This window comes from Anarhichas minor, unplaced genomic scaffold (assembly GCF_050575085.1).
Source record: "Anarhichas minor isolate MPS153535 unplaced genomic scaffold, ASM5057508v1 ptg000043l, whole genome shotgun sequence".
Taxonomy (NCBI): Eukaryota; Metazoa; Chordata; class Actinopteri; order Perciformes; family Anarhichadidae; genus Anarhichas; species Anarhichas minor.
In genome coordinates this window covers 5668183-5690112 of record NW_027466489.1, presented here as the reverse complement: position 1 = coordinate 5690112, position 21930 = coordinate 5668183, and the positions used below count along the sequence as shown (strand labels likewise).

At 42.2% G+C, this 21930-nt stretch overlaps 2 protein-coding genes across 4 annotated transcripts in view; one reads left to right on the top strand and one right to left on the bottom strand.

Annotated features, from left to right (window-relative positions):
• The window catches only part of megf6b (multiple EGF-like-domains 6b), a 55868-nt gene extending 51408 nt beyond the window's left edge, over nt 1-4460 (top strand). For both annotated transcript variants that reach the window (XM_076110448.1, XM_076110449.1), the window contains 7 exons: nt 71-199; nt 1223-1351; nt 1509-1637; nt 2281-2409; nt 2521-2649; nt 3272-3400; nt 3715-4460. In XM_076110448.1, coding sequence (XP_075966563.1) covers nt 71-199; nt 1223-1351; nt 1509-1637; nt 2281-2409; nt 2521-2649; nt 3272-3400; nt 3715-3776 — 836 coding nt within the window. In that variant the 3' untranslated portion in view covers nt 3777-4460. The remainder of the gene's footprint in view (nt 1-70; nt 200-1222; nt 1352-1508; nt 1638-2280; nt 2410-2520; nt 2650-3271; nt 3401-3714) is intronic.
• Nucleotides 4461-4673: 213 nt separating this feature from the next.
• kcnab2a (potassium voltage-gated channel subfamily A regulatory beta subunit 2a) overlaps nt 4674-21930 on the bottom strand; it is a 69068-nt gene continuing 51811 nt past the window's right edge. For both annotated transcript variants that reach the window (XM_076110451.1, XM_076110450.1), the window contains 13 exons: nt 20199-20242; nt 19822-19859; nt 19444-19523; nt 15948-15992; nt 15340-15384; nt 15090-15133; nt 14744-14830; nt 13268-13353; nt 12786-12906; nt 12423-12517; nt 11317-11437; nt 9163-9251; nt 4674-8062 (listed from right to left, as the gene is read on the bottom strand). In XM_076110451.1, coding sequence (XP_075966566.1) covers nt 7973-8062; nt 9163-9251; nt 11317-11437; nt 12423-12517; nt 12786-12906; nt 13268-13353; nt 14744-14830; nt 15090-15133; nt 15340-15384; nt 15948-15992; nt 19444-19523; nt 19822-19859; nt 20199-20242 — 985 coding nt within the window. In that variant the 3' untranslated portion in view covers nt 4674-7972. The remainder of the gene's footprint in view (nt 8063-9162; nt 9252-11316; nt 11438-12422; nt 12518-12785; nt 12907-13267; nt 13354-14743; nt 14831-15089; nt 15134-15339; nt 15385-15947; nt 15993-19443; nt 19524-19821; nt 19860-20198; nt 20243-21930) is intronic.

The following is a 21930-nucleotide window of genomic DNA, read 5'->3' as shown; positions in this document are numbered from 1 at the left end:
TGGCTGAATTAGTAATACACGTTAGCATGGGATGACAAGTATCTGGTGTGTGTGTGTCTCGTGGTGACAGCGTGTCCAGCTGGGCGTTACGGAGTCGACTGTGCTCGGGTGGCGCTGTGCGGAGACGGAGCCCAGAATGACCCGGCCACCGGTCGTTGTATGTGCATCCCTGGTCGAAGAGGAAAGGACTGTGGACACGGTCAGTTCTCAGTACTGTTGATACAGTTTGATGTGCCATTTACTGGCGCTGCAATAACCTGCACCTGAATATTCTACATTACACACAAAACCACCTGCTCCACCGTCAAAGTGTGAGGCCAAAAAGCTTAGTGGTGAAAGCTTTTGCCTCCCAAACAGCGGATCACTGGTTTGATTCCTCTTCTGTGACCAGTGCTGATTTTTCAAATTTAGGGAATATAAATGTTCAATAATTGGAATAGAAAGTTTACAAAAATCAACTAAGGATATGACATCCAAAATAATTGTAAAGAGAAAACACAACCGAGTCAGACCAGTTAAGACATCATTTTATTCTTACATGTTTGTCTGTGTGTAATATTTCTGTCACATATTTTGTCCTCATAAAATAGTGGAAGATTAGGGTTCATGTGAGACAGTGAAAGCCCTTATGTGCACACTTAATGTGATTGGACGGATATAATTAATATGCGTATTGTATCAGGTTTATTACAGTAATTGTGCTCACTGTTTTCAACAACACCGCCACTACATCATCATCATCAGTCATATATTATTTGCGGATTCAAGGAACACCTTGAATGTCACAGTGAACTAACCTTAAATGCATCGCTGTCATATGTAACATAAGTACTTGATTGCCATCTCTGGTTTATCTCTGACCTATTGCCTTCAATGAGTCTGTGAACAACCTCATATTTTTGAAAAGATGTAATCTGATTATTTCAAGTCTAGACTCCTTAATCAGATTAGGAATTTCATTTGGACTATGTGCTCACTGTGATGGATTATAAACGTTGGACAATTTCTGTGTCTGTATGAGTTGTTTTGCACCAAATGTCTCCTTCTAAAGGGGAGAAAACAACTCCTAATAGCTGCAAATAGTCTGCAGTTTACAGGCAACAGTCGGGCGTATTTTAAAGAAGAAAAACAACATTTTTGTCATCTCTTATTTTGTTCTGTTTTGATAATGACATACAATGATTTCTGCAGTTCAATTTCAAGAGTGCATTTTCCAACTTAGGTTGCCTTCCAGGCTGGTTTGGGGCGAACTGTGCTGAACGCTGTAACTGCAGTAATGGTGGAGTGTGTGACTCTGTGACTGGAAACTGTACGTGCAGTCTGGGTTGGACTGGTTCACACTGCGATAAAGGTGACACACCCTTTTATAAATCTTGTTTCTTAATGCAGTCAAGCTGATTATGACATGTATGATCTGGCAAACATAGACACTAGTGTTAACTCATGAGGTTGGTTTTTCTTCTTTTTTTTTTGACTGTGTCCTCCTGTTTCATTCGATTGTCTCTCAGAATGTCCTGCGGGCAGATTTGGTGCCAACTGTCAGCTGAAATGTAACTGTCAAAATAACAGCACTTGTGACAGAGTGACAGGGACGTGTCGGTGTGGTCCAGGCTACTATGGACATCTGTGTGAACATGGTGAGAACTGAACACATAAACACACACAACGAGAGACATAAGAGCCGTAAAATATAAATCAGGTAGCCTAAAAAAAGGAAACTATATTTATGTGACCCTTTTTTTTTTAGAAATTCACATTTTCAGTTGGAAGCATAGGCTCGGGGATAAGGGCAATACATGGTTGGTTTTGATCTTTTCACAGAATTGGTTGAAAAGTAAAAATATAGATTATTGCTCAGAATTATCCCTTAAAGTATTTAATATTATTGTGGGACACAAAAAGCACAAGGCCAAAACCAGTAATGATCTGCTAGTGTGACTATAATAGGGTTGGGTATCATTTTGAATTTTTCAAGACAAGTGCCTGTACCATCTGAAGTAACACAAAATAGAAATACTAGATCACTAATACTAAAGTAACAGTACCTCAAAATGAAGTACAGTACTTAGTGCTCTTACTTCCACCTCCCTTGGATACCCAGCCCTTGTTTATCATTGTTGAGGACAAACGCAAGACTAAAGCATATATTTAACTAAAGCTTTTACTCTTGAGGTGTCAAAGTTCCACTCTGGGGTTCATACTCAATCATTAATCCAGTGGGGACATTTTAAATCATGGAGGTCGGCTTTAAATCGTGTGGCATGTGTCCCTCGTCTTCAGCCTGTCCTCCTGGTCTTCACGGCCCGCTGTGCCAGCTGCAGTGCGACTGTATGAACGGAGCCTCCTGTCACCCAGCGTCGGGCCACTGCATTTGTCCTCCAGGATACCACGGAGCTCGCTGTCACAGAGGTCAGTCAAATCACTGCTGATTACCACGATGTAATGACAGGATTACTGGCATTTCTAAGCCTAATTGATCCTTTTTTGAAAATGTTGTCTCGTCCCCGACTCCTCTCTCAGGGTGTGAACGGGGTACCTTCGGTCATGGTTGTGCCAAGGTGTGTGACTGTGAGGAAGAATCTCCATGTGATCCTGTGAGAGGAAGATGCCTCTGCTCCTCGGGGAAGACTGGACTCAAATGTGACATTGGTAATCTTCTAGCCTGTTTCTGACTTTGAGAATGCGCACACAGCAAAGTCATAGTATAGCATGTCGAAAAAGGTCATGAAAAATTCCTAGTATAGTATGTAAATTAAAGACAGTACAGTATGTTATAAAAAAACTAATGGAAAAGTCTTATTATCATATGTAGTAAAAAAAGCTCGCCCAAATGCTGTTTGCAGGGCTTATATTACAAAACATATCGTATCTCCTGAACGCTTTGTGCTATTGGAACCACATTTGGTGGAGCTATGTCGCTATGATTCTGAGTTACTGAAACTAAATTAAGTGGCGCTGTTACATCTTCATCTTGCTATAAATCAAGGAATCTCTTATCTGAGAACACTTTACCCGTTCTACTTCACATTTGGCGGGTGGATTGCCGGGGACCCGAAGTGTTGGAAGTTGGTACAATTTGGACAGGCGGCACTTTCAATATTAACAACTAAGCTGTGGAATAAGTTGAGCGTGTTCTTGGCAGCGGGCTTTTACAGGCCAGCCAACGAACGAGGAGCGTCTCTCAGCACCTCCGTGGGCCAACGATTGCTTTAGAATTACACGGACCTCTGTGTAGTTTTGTTAAACTGTGTGTATTTGCGTCTTGTGTCAGACTGCAGAGCGAATCGTTACGGGCCAGACTGCGCAGAGACCTGCGAGTGCGCCAACGGGTCGCAGTGCGACAGACGCAACGGCCGCTGCAGCTGCCTGCACAGCTGGATCGGACTCTCCTGTCAAGAAGGTACACAGAAATGACAAATCATGGCGACTGACACGCATGCATCCCGAGTGTCTCATCGGTTATCTCACTGCATCATTACATCCATGTAATCAGCAGGCGACGATCTTTGCCAACTCGTGAATCATCGGAACAGAACATTTTAGCCGACTTTGTGAAATGAGAGTAAATAACTAGTTCTAGTGCCGACGGCGTTCAGTTCCGGCAGAGCCTGCACTTTCTCCTTGGTGTCGTGTTTGTTCTGATCAAATATGAATGCGTGTGTGTGTGTGTGTACGTGCTGAGTTGCACTCACGGCTCATTATGTGTGTCCCCAGGTGGACCTCCACGCATCCCCTACAGCAGAAGAGGAGACTCGCAGCATGAGAACTCGTTATAGCACCGCCATCTAGCTGGAAGACTCCAACTGGGACAGATCAGCCACATTTTACTGAAGTGGCTCAACAGAGGGAAAGATTGTGACAGGAAGTTGTAGCAGGCAGCTGGAAGACCTACATGGAAATAGACTTTCTGATGAGAACTGCCGTTTCATGTTTGGACCAGAGCTGGATGATTTTTTTTTTTTTGCGTGCCAAAGTGTCCTTTGAACTGTCAGCCTGACCTGCCACAGCGGTACTTTGTGAGTTTCTTGCGGTCATGGTGGATCAGCGAACCTTTTAGTCTTCAGGATTAAAATCGCTCCTCAACTACTGCATCCGCAGAGTGCAGTGTCAGGAGATTGTGGTTGCGTTTACTGCACTTTCGGTATTTTGCGTTTAATATTTTGTCCTTGAAATACCTTTTTGCAGGTACTGTGCATAAAATAATCTCTAATTTTGTAAAGGAAAATTGCTGGAGATGATGCAACCTCAGTTTCTGAAAGCGTATTTGCCAGTAGTATGAATTTTGTTTTTTTAAAATCTATTTGTTATGAAGTCCTACCCTCAGTCAAATGGTGCTTTACTGTACAATGCAACAAAGACTTTAATGATGTTCACACATTCCTGTTGATTTAATGCCTCAATTGACAGCTGGAATTTTACAGTTCATTGTGTCACTAAACTACACATTTATTTGCACCTTCTTTAAGGTTAAGCGTCTAAATATTTTTCTTTGAATTGATTGTGTGTATAAATTGCTTCATATTTATATTTCTCACAGTTGTATACAGTTGAATATACCACAGGTTTGAAATGCGTTCTTTATTTTCTGCTGGATAAAAGGGACGTTTCAGCTCTCAAATAAACCCCGACTGATATTTCACACATGAAACCAACAAAGACAGACGCATGAAAGGTTAGTTTCCCATTATTTTATCATTGAAGATCGAAGCTGTACATCCTGTCTAAATGCAGATTCAAGCACAGTGCAGATAGCAACGCCTGCAAAAGAAAACTAAAAAAGAAAAGGCAGAGGTGAACACAACCAAAAATATATACAAAGGTCAAACTATGTACAGGAGATACCAGACTCTATCGACGTCATCTTCAGAATGAATTCAGTCCACCGTTGCATTCACTTCACAGCATTCCTCATCAATGCATACACAACACAAAGACATGACTTGTTTTTGTCCGTCTTAAAATCGATACGACACTGAAAGGAAAAATGCAGCATGATGAAAAAAATAAAAACTGTTCTTTTGATTCTGTCGACTGCATTAAAAGGCTAAAACGTAAAAATATATTCTCTGTATAACCTAGAGTAAAATAAGCTCTATCCACCGCTGGGTCCGTTTTCATCTCTGAACTAGTCATTACAATGTTAGAACAGCAAATATGAAGAAACTGACCTCTTAGAGCATGACTTACTACACTTCAGCCTTAAAACATTGAGTTATTTCTACAATGTGCAGAAACGTTTGAACACCATCAGAGCTTTGTTGGGCGGGTCAGCACGGTGTGAAACAACACTGGTGGTCAAACTAAACGCACAGCGATACCATTTAAAGGGAAAGTTTGACATTTTGGGCGATGCGCTTAATCGCTTTCTTTGCTGAGAGTTCGATGAAAAGATTGATAACACACGTCTGTACGTTAAATACAAAGCCACCGCCAGCAGCCTAACTTAGCTTAGCATAAAGACTGACAACCGCTATCATGACGCCATACAAAGGTAATACAGTCTGCCTACCAGCAGGTCCAAAGCTCTCTACTTATGTGTCATTTGTTTCTTCTGCACCAAAAACCTAAATTTGCTGTTTTATTGGGGGAAATGAACAGGTCTTGTGTCAAAGTGTATTTGACACAAGACAGTTTGTAAATGAAACAAACGAGATAAAACATGGTCATTTATGAGCGTCAGAGGAGCAGGTAGGTAGTCGGACTAGCGGTTTCCCTGTTTCCAGTCTTTATGCTAAGCTAACTTCTCCTGCTGCTGGCAGTAACATATCAGACAGAACCTTTTAGAATTTTTACTTTCAGTGAGAAAGCGAAAAAGTCCCAAAATGCCGAACAAAGTCTCAGACGTGCTCCCCGCTCCCTGCAGATGGAAATATTAAGACGCAGGAACCCCCCAGACTAACTGAACTAAATGTTCTTTGCTCTTCTCTTCTTCTGAGAAAACACTCAGACACAGCAAATCACACGTATACAGGGATCAACTAATACAACAGGCTAAAGCAAGGGATTAACACCAACACACACAGGTTCAATAGACATGAAATCACTTTGTTGCTGTTAAAAATCACCTAAGAGGAGTAACGAAGCAGACCTCATCCACACTTTGACTATCCCCTCCACTTCAACGTCTCATTCACACTAACAGGACAGTTTTCTTAATGTGTTCATTTTCTGCTAAGAATCAATATTGTATCAGCCGTTAGTAAAGATTTGAGTTGCCTACACATGTTAGTAAGCAGGGTAGCGTCACATCACTTGTCCCTCAGCTACTGTAGGCTGGGTGAAAGAGGATGTATCACATGCTATCCACTTGTGCTTTAATCACAGTAAGAGACCACCCAAAGGAGAAAGAATGATGGAGGGCTGCGTCAAATTCTGCAGTAACATTTCTGACATGTCTCAGGTTGCACGTCGCCTGAAACAAACCTTACCGATCCTAAAGCAAGTAGCTGTACTTATGCATTTTGTATATGAAGGGCATATCTGTTAACTAGTATAACAGTGTGGTCAAGTAAAGATATATGTATAGATATATGGAGTAAAGTCCATATCATAGATAGATAAGCTGGATAGCACATGCGCCAAGGTGAGTTCTATAATCTTGCAGGAAGTGAGAGTGGAACACTTGGGTGTGTCTTCAAAGAGAGATGAAGAAGATCTTTGGCTCAAGCCACGCTAAAGTGTCACTGGTCCTGCCCGGTGTCCACGCATGAAAGAAAGACAGACGAGTAAAAACAACCTCCTGACCATGTGCACGCCAACACACGGATAAAACCACCTGCTCTGTTCCCTGAGCTGCTGCTACCCACTGATTAACTGGACACACTCGCAACTGATGCCACTTCCACCAGTCAGCGTTCCAGCTCTCACAGGGGACACGGGACCAAGTCGGCCAAAAGAGACAGCGGTCGAGCTGCTCGTCTACGCCAAAAGCCTACAGCACTGTCTGATAAGGCAAAAATACTTGAGCAAGGAGAAGCTTCCATGAGATGTGGAGCCAGCACTGATACGACCACTTTCCTGCACAGTGAACCCTCAGCCTGAAAACAGAGATCAGAGGCTGGGCGACACAGTGATGTACGACACTGCATTTGATCCGACTGCAGTTCCTACCGTTAGGGACCAATAAAATGGCTACTGTCTTCAGTGGCAGACGTGTTGTCCTGACGCATCATCCCACAGGTCAGGACAGAGGAGGCGCCTCAAGACACAAAGCGAGGATGAGGAGGAGAGGGAATCATCAGGAGATATGATTCTATAGTGCAATGGCTATGAGATTAGATTATTTTAAGACCCATCCTCTCACCTCTTTAGAACTACCGTCCGACACCACACCGACAATACTAAAGTGCTGATTGTTAAAGCCCACGACGAGGCTCACACACCGACGATGTCCACAACATAAACAAAAGGTTTTACAGAGAAAGCTCGACAGACTCTTACAGTACACGGGTGTTTTGTCAACAGAACATCCAAGGAACAAATGCATGGCTATGGTACATGTGCAACTGAGTAGTTATCATATATATTCATACAGTATGAACTTAATCTTCCTTTTAGTTGCATTCAATTTTTAGAAAAACAAAGAAACAAAAAATAAAAAAGAAGAGAAATCTGGCTGCCAAGCAAGCGTGTGCTTATTTTTTTAAAGGTATTTTTCTCTACGGTTTTAAAATACGTTCAGCTGAATTGAATGTATCACTGATTTAAGTATGAGCGCATATCCCTAACCTCCCTTCCACTTTTGTCTTTCTTTCCTTCCCTTTCTGCGGAGGTGACTGTATTCCCCCCCCCCCCCTTTCCTTATCTTATCCCCGTAACTCTAAATGAGGTGCCCTGGGTGACCTCGGTGTGGCCAGACTCATGCGCCAGGGTCTCACTCAGTAAAAGCTCAAGCAAACAGAGGATCAGGCAAAGGTGGGGCGCTGCGGCTGCAGCCCGGGTGCAGCCCTGCCGGGCGGGGCCGCGCTGTGCGTTAGGAGCGGTAGTCCTTTTTACTGTACGGCTTGTTCCCCAGGATGCTGTCCACCTCGTGTGTGATGGACGTTGACAACTTTGGAAGGACCTGCGTCAGGAGAGAGAGAGATGGTGAATATGTTCTCCTCACTTATATAGTGCCGTCAGTGGTTGTGGTCGTTGTTGGTCACAGAGAACATCAGCAGAAATTGTCTGCAGTTGCACATCACAGCCTCTAGAGGGCGCTGAGCGGTGACTTGAGTTCTTCTCTAGTTGTAACCGACATTGTGCCGTCCTGTCTGCTACTTCCAGCTCATTACTTCAAATAAAGCAACCAAAAAAAGGGAGGAAATTATAAGATGGTTTTATAGCAGATCTGCAGCTTACTTAATTTGTATATGAATCTTTTTTTCACATTCTTTTCCACACATCCAGCTGCAGTAAATTATTTCATATTATACAGCGACTGGAAAAATATACATTCTACTTGTTCCACAGTAGAATGCTCCCTGTTGGTGTTATATAATTATTAGTTTTTACTGTTTTACAGAAAACTGTTTAAAATATACACATAGTTGAGCTACTCCCATGTAGAAAATATAAAATAATTTGTTCTCTTTCCTCAGTACAGAAATTAAATAAATACTAAACAGAAAGAAAATGTACTTTTACATGGACTTTACTTTTTAGGGTGAAGGAGTGTGTACCCCAGTAAGTTTCAAGTAAAAGGAAAACAGCTCAGCCCTAAAGATATGTGAGCATTTCAAAACTGAAATATCAAATGTGCTCAGGGAGAGGAGACATGTGGTGTGTGCACACATATGGTACACACACACGGGAGGATACACAAAGCATCAGAAAAGAAAAGCGTATGCTCTTTACTGCAGGACAGGACGTAAACCCCCACCGGTCTGAAAACCCCATTCAAAGAGTGCATCTTCTCAGGACAGGAAGCTCGTCTCCGGTCCCCCTGGCAAACGATACTCCGCTGACCTTATTAACTCGGTACAGTAAAGCACCCAAGCGTGCAGCAGCAAACTGCCCAAGAGGCCGAGCCGTACCCACGGGAGGAAGCTGCCGTTACAGATTGTGAGGCACGAATATGGACTTTATGAAACGGGTCAGGTCACATTTTCACAAATTGAGCAAGTAATTTGCTCTGCAGATAAAACAAACAGAAGTACAAACACACTCGTTTTGAGGCCTCACCTGTATCGCTCCTATGTTCTCCATCAACTGCTCGGTGTTGGACGCCCCTAAGAGGACTGAGCTCACCCCCTCGTTCCGTAGGCACCACGCTGCAGGAAACCAGCAAACAGCAATGACACCCCCAACCACGACTATGGACATACACACACACACACACTCATACACACACACACACTCGCAAAGAATCACACACATTTCCACAACTATACTTCACGAACACACGCCAGTTATTGCAAATAAAATTACAAACATACAAATAAAATAAAATCGAGCCACAACTTCACATCACACAAACACGCACGAAGTGGTGGAAGAAGAAGTACACAGACTCTTTACTTATCACAATATAAAAATACACTACAAGCAGAACTCCTGCATTTATGAGTCACATTTAGAATGCAGACGTATCATCAGCAAAACACTTGAGTGTTTACTTGCATTATCACACATTGTTTTATTATTATGGACTTAAGGATAAACGTGTACGCAGCAGCATTTTAATGGTTTAGATGGTTAAGAGGAAATGACTTTTAACTACATTATAACTCAGCTCAGGGTATCCTGCCAATACGGACTACTGATCAGATATCTGTTCTCTTTTTCCTAAATTTAAAATCTGTTTGCATCAAGGATTTCTATGTAGGTAACTTGAGACTTAAAACAACTGAGTCAGCAGCCTGCCAAGACAGAATAAATGTGACTGATGGCAGCAAGGACAAAAGAAATCTGTAATGTTGTGGCTGAATTCTGATCCGTTTAATGAGGTCAGTATACGCACCGATGCCAATCCGACACATCAGCGCATCCATATGTGAAATAAATGCTGTGGAGTGGAAACTACATTATTTCCCTCTGAAATGTAGTGGAGTAGAAGTGCAAAGAACAAGTATCTTAAAATTGCCCCTTAATAAATGTGCCTAAATTCAAATATTGCACTCTGCTCGTAATGTGTAGGAAACTATTTTTTTTGATCTCTCTGAGAAATCTGACAAAAAAACAAAACTCCTCTCTGTCTTATGCAATACAAATTCATGCTTTTGGAAAATAAGCTTGTAAGCAGATTACTGCATAAAGGGATGGAGAATTTAGCTGTAAAAATAGTGGGATTATAATTTTACACAAATCTTCTAACAACGTGAGAATATGGCCTAAAAACACAACGGCTGAAGATCTTCCAATGGATTGACGCAGGTGCAGAACTTCCCTCAGGCCACCGGGAAACCCACCGCATCAATTCACTCTATTCTCACAACCTCCACCTGAATGTACCACCTGCTCCAGCAGCACCAGGCCTCACTATCAAGCCAGAGGCAGCAAGGAGTCCATCATTGTTGTATAGTTATTATTCAATACTGGAGTGCCACAGTGATGTAGAGGACTACATGACGGACATAAATCTCCTCTGCTGCCTTCAGGAGCGCTGGAAGGATTTATGGTAATTGGGAGAGATGAGCGCGTCCACTAATGGGCCGTGAAACCTGATCTATGACACTGCATTACTGCGAGGGTGAAAGATCTGTCGTGATCTGCGCTGACATAGGAGAGGGAGTCCCAGATTTACTCGCCTGCGTCGCTAACGTCTGACACTTTAACAGCCCTCGCAAGAGCGTACGTCTTTAGGGTTTGCACACTCTCACCTTCCTGCCCAGCAGCGAATCGATATCAGTCTCCTGCTGGATTTATGTCTGGGATGCTATTTTAATGCTGACACTGGAAACTGTTTAATACACGTTTACACCACGGGCTTGCGTATAAAAAGATATCCTGTAAACATGTTTGCATTCTTGTGTTGATATTTACATTACTGTCTTAATGTAGGATGTAATGTAGATCCTTGTTTAGACGCAAATACTGTATATTCTTCTTTGTCCCTGAGGGACAATGAGATAATTTATAGAGTCTAAGTCCCTACAGTACTTACTTTTTATTTCCTCACTATTGTCTTGTTACCTGCTCTCTTTCTCCTTGACCACTTTTTAAAACTGACAGTAGCTACAACACACACACACACACACACACACACAGACGTGACAACACAACAATTCAACAGTCAAACCAGACAGCTGCTGGAGTGATGTTGACCTCGGCCCGTCCGAGGCAGAGGGACGGACAGACAGACAGAAAGAGAGAGAGCGGCAGAGTGTATCTGCGTACCGATGGCGAGTTGGGGCAGAGTGCAGCCCAGCCGCTCCGCGATTGCCTGCAGCTCTTTCAACTTCGCCTGCTGACGCCGGCCCTCCTCACTCAGGATCTTGTCCTTCAACCACTGGTAACCCTGTCGAAAACACAGCACACCTGCTCAAAAACACAGCCCTGCTCACACACTGCTGCGCCGCAGCTCCGGTGTCACCAGGGCCTGTTTTTAAACACGCGACTCTGTCTCCTGCTGTCTACACCTCAGCCAGGGAAACATGCCACAGCTACACTTACTGAAATACAAAACTTTGTGTTCATTATTATCATAAAAGGTCAAAACATTACTGTAATTTACTTTAAGTACATCCGTTTATGCTCAGCTGAGGAAAAACAGTAACGTTTACAAGTATCGTGTACATTATAATGCTATTAGTCACAAATTAGAAACCAGTAAGAATAATCAAAGAGCCGAAAGATCACAAACATCCACAGACAACACTGAACCAAACAGGAAGCAGCACATTCCACACAAGTCACCAAAGGTACTGCACAACACCAAGATGGAGAACTACTTTCTTCTGTAGTCGACAGTCACTGACACACGATCCACAGATACACAACATGCCACTCCACTACGCACATCAACGGCACAGTGTTGCATTCAGTCAGGTGTTAGCTTCTGTGTAGCGCAGAGGTGAAGACCCGTTTGTGTGTCAAAAATAACATACATAATTTAGTTGAAGTTTAAATAGTGTTGGTATCCATATTGTCCAATTACATAAAAAAAACATTTCAATAAGTTAGGTCACATGCGGTGCTGCTATTGCTCTGTGTGTACGTTTGTATCGCGTGTGTGCTCATGTGCGTGCTCTAAATTGCGTCACACCGACACCAGCTGGCAAACGGTGTGGAACAACAAAGCTTGGGAAGAGGTGCACAGTGCATGGCGTCAACCATGGCACGAAAACACACAGATAAGCGAGGTGTGCACAGAGTTACAGAACCTGAAAGACATAATACACACAATCAACAAACAAACAAACCAGCAACCAGTAGGGAGACACAGAGTGGTGACAACAGCACAGATGAGCAGATAAAGAAACCAGCAAGCAAGGTTTGACTACCTTCAGAGAGGCCCGAGAGTAGGGAGGCACCCTGCCGTCGTATTTCCCTGAGATGATACCACAGGCCAGTGGTGACCACGTCATGGCCCCCACACCTGAGAGCAAAGGACGTAATCATCATGACGCCCTCACTTCCTTATAAGGTTGGAGCCCTTACTTTGTCTTTGGAAAATGAGGTTTTTGCTGTACAAGTTGAAATCTTGGCTCTCTAAAATACTATAATAATAATTTCAATTTAAAACTCTGCATTGTTTGTACAGAATTTGTGTTTTACACACATGTTACAGTCACCTGGCACCTGCAGCCTATAGAGGTTGAGGTTGAGTAGACCTCAATCAAAGACACAACTCCATTGCTGCTCACCTATCTTATGGAAGAGCTCCGGTAGCTGCACCTCCACCTTCTCTCGCTGGAACATGTGGTACTCAGCCTGCTCGCAGATGGGAGGAATCTGGTTGAACTGTCGCGCCACAGAGTACGCTTCCTGCAGGAAATGCAAGGACATGGAAGAAATAAAAACTAGGCTCATATACAGTAGTGTGGCATGAAAGTCACAGTATAGTATGTCATAAAAGGTCATATGTCATAAAAAAAAATGCAACACAAAGTCATATTTTAGTATGTCATAAAAACTTCATAAATAGTGAAATATATCATAAACATGTCAGACTATATAAGTAGGATATATATATAGTATGAGGACAATCAATGAAGATCAGGAACAGGAGCATGTAGGATACAGCCGGTCAGGAATAAATTCAAATCTTTGTGATGTGAAGAAAAAAAGTCCTTCGGCTATGTTGGAAATGAATATTTGCTCTGATTATTTTGGCTTGTTGTCTCACCATTATCTCCATCGGGCTCCAGCGGGATGTTCCCCAGTACATGGCCATGCCTTGGTTTATCACATGGGTCATTGCTCGAACCGTTTCTGCAAGTAAAAACATACAAAAATGTTAAAAGAAACCACTACCAATGCTGGAGCGGCACTGTTGTGTTTACAGAATTTTATATTCTCTGCTGTTTTACATTCTCTATAAAGCATCAGTCTACTATATGTGTATCTGAGCTGTTCTGTATTATTATAAGAGACGTATTTTACATAATTTGCAATCCAAATGGACTGAATGATTCAGGAGAGAAGTGGGAAAGATGATTATTTAAAATCAGAATGGGGAGTGATTCATACGGATGAGATGTAAAAATTGATGTAAAAATCCAGCAAGATTCTTTGTGATCTGCAACATGCTACAGGGGAAGACAAGAGCAGCAGAGCGAAATGAATAAGAGATGACAGGCATCTTCACAACGTTGGCCAGCTGGACTACAGCGTATGTGTTTTAAGCAGAGAGGGTTAAGAAACACGACAAATATAAAGCCATTAGATAGGAGTTTCATTGTACAGACGTATCGGTGTGATGGCGAATGAAAACCTACATTACCCAACTTTAATTTCCGTATTTTCACTGATCAAAGTGGAAAGACACTAAGCATGTTTCATAACGATCGGGGGTGTCCCAGACAAGATCAGGAGCACCAGAGCGCAATAAAACAGGAGCGTGTCGACCCTCAATCATCCTCCATCCCTCCGTCTATTCACCTTGCTGATGTGTCGTTTGTGAAAAGTCTCTCTTGACAACCGAATCAGCCTTCCTATCATCTAGTGGGCGCTTGGCTTAAGAGGGTTTCTCTGTAAACTGACAGAACATCAGGTCACCACTTCTTCATTCTGCACTCTGCCCTTCAGCTACAGCCGGAATAAAACACACCAGATGGTCCAACTCCTGTTTTGAAGACATAAACTCAAAGCCGTCCAATGTGAACTGCGTGCAATCTTTAAAGGGCAGATGAGCAAGAGAATTGCCTCGACGTCTACATCAAACAACACCAGCTACTTCAGCCTAACAAGACACTAAAGTATTGTGAAAGAGCCGAAGCACTGAAGCATCAAGCTGAAGGCAGGAAGGTGACCTCTGACCGAACTCCGTAAACCCAAAGGGGAACTCCGACACTGGAGCAGATGCATCCAGTGTGACCAGCTGAGCCCACACACAGTTAGCGCTCTGCCATTTAAAGGTCTCCAGCATCAGTGTGTATCCTCATTCTGACTGTGGAGGTGGAAGCACCACGACAACATGCAGCATGTAAAAATAGATATTTCAGTTACAAGAGGTTTGTTTATCGGCGTCTTGGCATTGCAGTAGTCATAGAGACAGAAAAGAGGTGATTTTGTGATGTGCAATATGATAAAACATGTGTGTGAGAGGGGGAAAAATGGTGATAATTCAAAACCGATAAAGTAGAGACAATAGTAGAATTACCTTCCATAGGTGTATTAGGGTCCGGTCTGTTCGCAAAAACCACATCCACGTAGTCTAACTGCAGTCGTTCTAGAGAAGCTTTTAAACCTAGAAATAAGAACCACAGTTAGTGTCGTAATAGTGAATCTTTGTTGTGCTACATTATTATTTTCTCCATAAAACTATCTATAAACTGCAGAAAAAAAACGTTTTATTCTACCAAAAGTTTCCTTGCAACGCCAAGAGTGTGTCAATTATAAAAATAAAAAAGCATTGATTCCCTTAAAAGCCAAAGCATCTAATTAGGAAGCATTTTGTTGCTGCAGGTTCAGCATTTAATGCAATAACCCGCGGCGCTGCCACTTACCTTCTATAATGTGTTTTCGGGATAAACCTCTTTCAGTCTCTGCTCTAAAAAAAAAAAAAAAACACGTTATAAACAGAATAACAGAATAATGATGCGACCTGGCCCCTACGATAAATGATAAATCTGACAAATGTTTTTTTGAAAGTACCCGACAACAAATCAGTTCGGATGACACATGATCCCATTACTAGGAGCATCAAACTAAAGATAATATACAGGAGGGTCGTTTCTCAGAGTCAGAGAAGCTTACTTTCCACCCCAGAAGATCTTTGTTGTTATCACCAGAGTTGAACGTCTGAAAAATGAAAACACATCTGTTACAACATCTGCCAAACACTGAGAATTATAGCAAAAAAAAAAAAAACCCTCACGAGTAGGAGCTGGTGAGATCTAAAGTCTACACAAACCATATATTATACGTCGTAACAGCAGGATGAAAAGCCCCGACACCCCCTTTGGGCAATCATGCGTTTCTACATCATTCTTTCAGTGTCACACGCAACCACATCCCACAATATGCAATATGTGTGACCGCGCCAGAACTCGACAGGCGGCAATGAACGAGTGTCCGTAGGTGTATAATCTGACAGTGCTATACCAATGTCAATCCAGGACCGACAAAGTAGACGACAAGGACTAGAAGTTCATCCGTTATTTAGCATCTTTGAGGAGGGACACAGGAGTGTGGTCATGGCACGGCTGCCCGCATTCATCTTTCATCTTCCTACCTTACTGTTCCAGCTCACAACACACAGCCTCCCAATATGTGCAGGGAAGGAGATGATACAAGATTAGGGATGCTGGCTAGGGCGGAAATTAACACCCCCCGACCAAACTCAATTCAAGTGTGCCTCATACCTCCATCCTTTCTTCTTTATGATGTTTCCGAGCACCACCTCTGCCCTGTGAAGCAGACGGAGAGAAGGTTAAATACAGATAGTTTTGGAATGATAGGAGCGTTGACACCTGACTGAGGAATGATTTTACATGAAAGAAAGCAGTCCAACTCTTCACACATACTGGATGATGCATAAAGGAGCTTTCAGTGGGAAGAGCACCTGTTTAGGACTGGTGTGTGTGGGAATTAGCTGCCAGGTCAGAGCCAGCAGAGCCTTGGACCAGCTGTGCTGTGGAGCCACCACTATGTCACTCATTAGCAGCCACAGGGGTGCTAATGAGTGACATTATGATCAACATGGGGCTCATTAGGGCTGGGCAGAGAACTGTCAGCAGGATCTCTCTGCAGTCCTCTTACTCTGTAGTTAAGTCTCACATGAAATGTATTTGGACGCTCCTCAGAGAAAAGAAACAATGCAACTACAGACATTTCTTTTGGATTCATTTTGGGTGCACTGATGAATAAAGCCAGCTGCTCTCATCGATGCAGTTTTAAAATAAACGTGTTTTATTTATTTTATTGTGTCAGAAGTGCTGTTGGAATCTACAAGGACCATCATGTGTCTCACTTATGACAGCGCATTAGTGTTGCTGCTATCCTCAGAGTGTCTGTGTCGAGACAGTCGGACTTGTGGTTATGGTAATCAGAATTCTTTAAGCTAAGCTTCAAAACAATCACTAGTTTCAGCTTTTTAGGTGAGAAAATCATCTGCAGATTAATGGAATTAAACTAAATGAACCACTGGTTGCTGGCGGGAAAGTTACCGCGGAGCGAGATGCCCAGACAGCGAGCGAATAACTTCTGTTTTTACTTTAGGGACCGAGTGTTTAAATTATATAAAATAGATTCCTGAAATTCTACAATGGATGTCACTTTCTTAATGTATTATTACTGAGAAACAAACTGTCACTCATTTTGATAAATAGAATATTTACTTAATTAATGAGGGTGTGAAATCTTTACTTAATAAACATTTAACAATTAAACATTTCACAACCTCATGTCCCTCCAATTTCATCCTGTATATATATATATATATATATATATATATATATATATATATATATATATATATATATATATATATATATATATATATATATATATATATGTATCTTTCTTCTCCCCGACAGGACGAGTTATTGAGGGTTAATAACTACATTATATTTTTTATGTGATTCTACACATTTTTCAGTTAATGGAATTGCATTCACATGTTTCTACTCTTCTAACCACTCAGAGCACTTTACACAACATGTGTACATTCCCACCCACATTCATACACTGATGGCAGGTGCTGACATGCAAGGCGCCGACCTGCCAATCAGGATCTAACCATTCAGACACACTACATCGTGCCCAAGGACACACACAAATATATATATATATATTTATTGTGTCTCTTGTTTATCACGTATTAAAAAATACCGGTATGATTTGCTGATCCAAAAAGCAGCACAAGTACTACCACTAGCCATATTAGACCCTGCCAGCTGGACTCACAGCTTTTTAAACAATGAGCACTCAAGCACCACCCTGAGAGCAATAATGCCTGTTTGTGTGCATAATAGTGTGTGTGTGTACACACACACTATTATGCACGCACACACACACACACACACACACACGCACACACACGCACACACACACAGTGTGTTGCCCTTCTGAAACGTGAGTACTCTGGGAGCTCAAACATAAGATACAGTGTGCCTTGAGCAGGTTGACTTTCTTCATTCATTCATTAATTGGGTCTTTGTTCCAGCGCCGAGTTGATGTGATGACTTGTGACAGAAACCAACAACATAATGTTGCATTATTCATGCATTTACAATATTTCATTACTTTTAGATTTCTCTGTAATTATGCTTCCAATTTGTCACTGGTTTCAGACAATATCATGCAATTACTCTGCATCGAGAGCGAAATGCCTAAGCCTGAAATAAATGACTTGCATACTTTTAAATGCTTCGCTGCCATATGTGTTTGCTGATAACAGCAGCTCCACGGGACACACAGAGCATGTTTATTTGAGCAATTTACACATTTGTATTTATATTTCTGAGACACAGAAGCCTGCATATTGCAAAGGATACGCTGGTTAAGAATCACAATCAATATCTAAATATCTGTATGTGCTGAATGTTTGTTTGATGACCACAACAAGCAAACAGCCGACTGCCATGTGTTGTGCACGAGCAGAACGAGGAGTGTGAGCGCAGCTTACAAACCTCCAGGCTCGCAACACAGAGTCGACATTACAGCAGCCGACTGTACAGCCACCAGCACCACTTTACGTACTATAAGTCTGAGTGATGAAGCAATCGCAGTAAGCCAGTACCAAGGACTTCACATGAAAGCTTCTTTTCCCCCCCCATTCTGATGAGCAAAGTGTGTGATTTGTTCTACTCTCGTGTACGTGTGTAATATAAGCTCCTCTTCGCTGCTTTGCAGTGGACGTTATCTGGATTAACACCTGTGCAACACATACTGAGCTGTGTGACACGCCGTCACAAACATTTGCACGTGTCTAAACAGATTTGTCCTTTCTCGCAAACAAAGTCGTTGTTGGTAAAACTTCTGTTTCAAAGATCAATTTTTTCTGGCCCTCCATCCGAAAACAACAGTGCAAACAGCTTGTTAAAAGCCCCCCCGGAATACTGAAGCATGTAGTGATGACGTTCAGCAGACAACAGCTGCTGAGGGAAACCACAGAGATGCTGCATGTTTCTAGTCTTTTTGTTTTGATTTTCCTTTCTGAGACACTCTGACGCATCTCCCCAAACATAATGGCAAAACTAGGCTATTCTTGGGAGGATAAAAAAAAAAAAAAAAAAAAAAAAAAAAAAGGAGTTGTTCTGTTAATCAGAGATACTGTTTGCAAAGGATAATCCCCTAGATTATTTCAAAGCACCCAAATTACTACAAAGCCAGATTAATCCATGCTGGTATTTGAAGCATCACTACAAACAGCAATAAGGCAGCACTAGGCTGCTTTCTGAAGTTAAAAATATCAACATTGGCTGTCCTGTAAATTTAGACCACGACTATGAATATCTGAACCCTCATGAATGCAACAATGGTGGTGATGAAAAGGACAAGCTTCATTTCAGGTCGAAGATCAAGGGTGGAGACATAAATCTGTTGCGTCCACTGTCTGCAAACTATTTAGTCTGATGGAAAACTTTTGACAGTGATCATATGGATTGTGCAGTACAAAGGACTTTATTTTAAAAGTAATTTCTCACAACTTGACTAGCTCAAACAAAGTCCTATTGTACAAGAATGATGTAAAAGCTTCTGCACGTCACACTGAAACTATTTGCGTGGGTTCACACCTGGTACTCAAGCAAGAGGAGTCGGCCTTCTATATAATCTCTACCTGGTGCTTTTATGGTTTTGGTAATATGTGGTGTTGGTGCTCACTGCTCTGTGACCTGTGGCTCAGGATATACTCACTTCCCAGCAGCGTAGACTTCCGCTGTGTCAAACAGATTGATGCCATTTTCATAGGCCAGAGTCATCAGCTGCTCTGCCATCTGTTGAGAGATCAGGGGAGAAGGAACAGAGAGGGGGAAGGATGGGGTGAGGGGCCGCTGATGTGAGGTGGTAAGACTTCAATTATTAAACTTATTTCACAAGACTAAAAAAGGCTTCCGTGGCTTTGCCTTCCTATAACATGTGTTTATTCTCTGACTGTGGACTCCCTCCGGCAATATGTGTTCACTATAAATATAAATAGGCTTCTGGAGCAACCCAGGATGTGCCAGATCATGTGGAGGGTTTCCATTCCCCAGCTTTGACTGATGGAGGATGACAAAATCCATCTGCTCTCACCTCATCCGTTATCTGTCCACCGAACGTCACCCATGTTCCTACAGAGGTCGACAGGGAGGTGGGGTCAGAGTGCAAGTATATAAACATACACGTGCACACAGATGAGCAAGTGAACAGTGATATATGGACCGACATTGTATAAACAAGAAACGATCTAGCTTAAATTTTTTTTAAAAAGGCAGTTTGGATCGTATATTTGAGCCGTTTTTACTGCTGGAACTTCCCACAGAACTACACTCTGTGTAAAAACACTCTTCTCTTCCTATTTGAAGATGAAGGACCATGGGGTTATGAATTCCCCTCACAAATCTGCTCGACAAATTCTTTGGCTGTGCAGCAAATGTCTCAGTGTGTCTCATGATCAAAATGTCTCTTACCTAATCCAAGGCAGGACACCCGCAGACCTGACTTCCCAAGGTTTCTGTCAAAACAGAGAGAATCACATTAGCATTGGTGCAGCACTAAGGTGGCAGTGATTTGTGGTATTTTGCACTCCGGCGACGGCTATGACCATTAGAGTAGGACTTTAAGCCTCATTTGTAAATTGATTTGAGTGATTGATAAATACATAAACAACCCCATCACTCCTTTGTAATGCGAGGAAAGCCTGTTACTGCAATGGAAGCTTAAAGTTATGGAAGCTGACAAGAACAGGGGTTTTGTACGGATGTCAGTGCTGACACATCTATGTTGGACAGTAACACGTGTGCTGACAATGAGTGTGTGTGTGTGTGTGTGCAGTGAAATGTCAGAGAGGAATTGGGTCTTAAGCAGCCCCACCATGACATCCACTGAAATGTCTCACAGCACACCAGGATCCCTCAGCCGCCATCTGACTAAAATCCCCCCACAGCAATACGGAAGCTTGACTACTGACAACAACTTGCTCCTAAAGCTGGTGGCTCTGAGCCTATCACAGCGCAGACAGACCCCTCTGCTGACAATCACAGCATTGGGTGTGAGAACTTTTAAAATTGTTCCATGACAGCCATGGCTCCTAGTTAAAAGGCAACACAGAAATAACGGATTTGGTTGAATTTGCAGATTGTATTCTTTTTCAGGAGGAAGTTGCAGTTTATCTTCAGACTATAATAGTTTCATTTTATCGCTGATCTGGGAAATGATTAAACATACACATGAAGTGTGCTACCTCTGGTCAACCTATTTCAAGAAATAAGCTGGCAGTGTAAAGAGATAAAGGAAATGTGGCATCAGAGATGATGTAACATGTGCAGGAGTCAAAGTGAGCGTGTGGGAGGATATACAATATATTTTTATAAGACCGCCTATATAGAAATACAGTACAAAAAGAGCAGAGGGGGACAGAGGATAGGTGTGCTGTGTGTGCAGATGTGTGTGTTATAGGACTGCGCTTGTGACTGCATGTTTTTGTGTGTGTGTGTGTGTGTGTGTGGGTGTTTTGTGAAGCCATGATAAGATTACTGAATTGCTGCGCTGACTAACAAAACACTTCAATGTAGTCTGAACACAGAGTCCCCCCAAAAAATGACTAAACCGTTTAAAATAAATATGGAAATCTCAACAGTATCACATATCCTCTAAGTAGGCTAAGTGGGCTACATTTGTGCTGAATTGAAACAACTAAAGGCTCTTAAAATGCTTTAAGTTTCTTTTTGATGCATCTCCATACACTTTCCATTTTGGAAGAGTTAATCCGGTTAAATGTTCACTTTATCATTCAACCTCATTAGTTCCACTCTTTCTTCACTAAACCACCAGTCTCTCCTTTCATTTCTACTCTTAGTTTTCTGACTCAAGATCTATTCAAATCACAACAAAAGTCAACCTTCAGCCATCAGAGGTCTCAGTGAGATCGAGTGATATCGAAAAAAAAATAATGAAATCATATCCAGTTTGTGTGTTTGCAAAGTGAAGCATTTGGGTCAAAAATATTCACAACAAAGAGCCTCATTAAAACGATACGACTTGGTCAGTGAGGTCTGTAATCGTGTTATAGTTTGAATCCGAGAGCACGATGATGTCATGTATAGGAGACGGCTGACTTATAAGCAAACACCGTCAGTCATGAGGGAGACGAGAGAAGGATAAGGGAGTCCAGTGGGACCACACGTGCCCCTACGGAGCAAC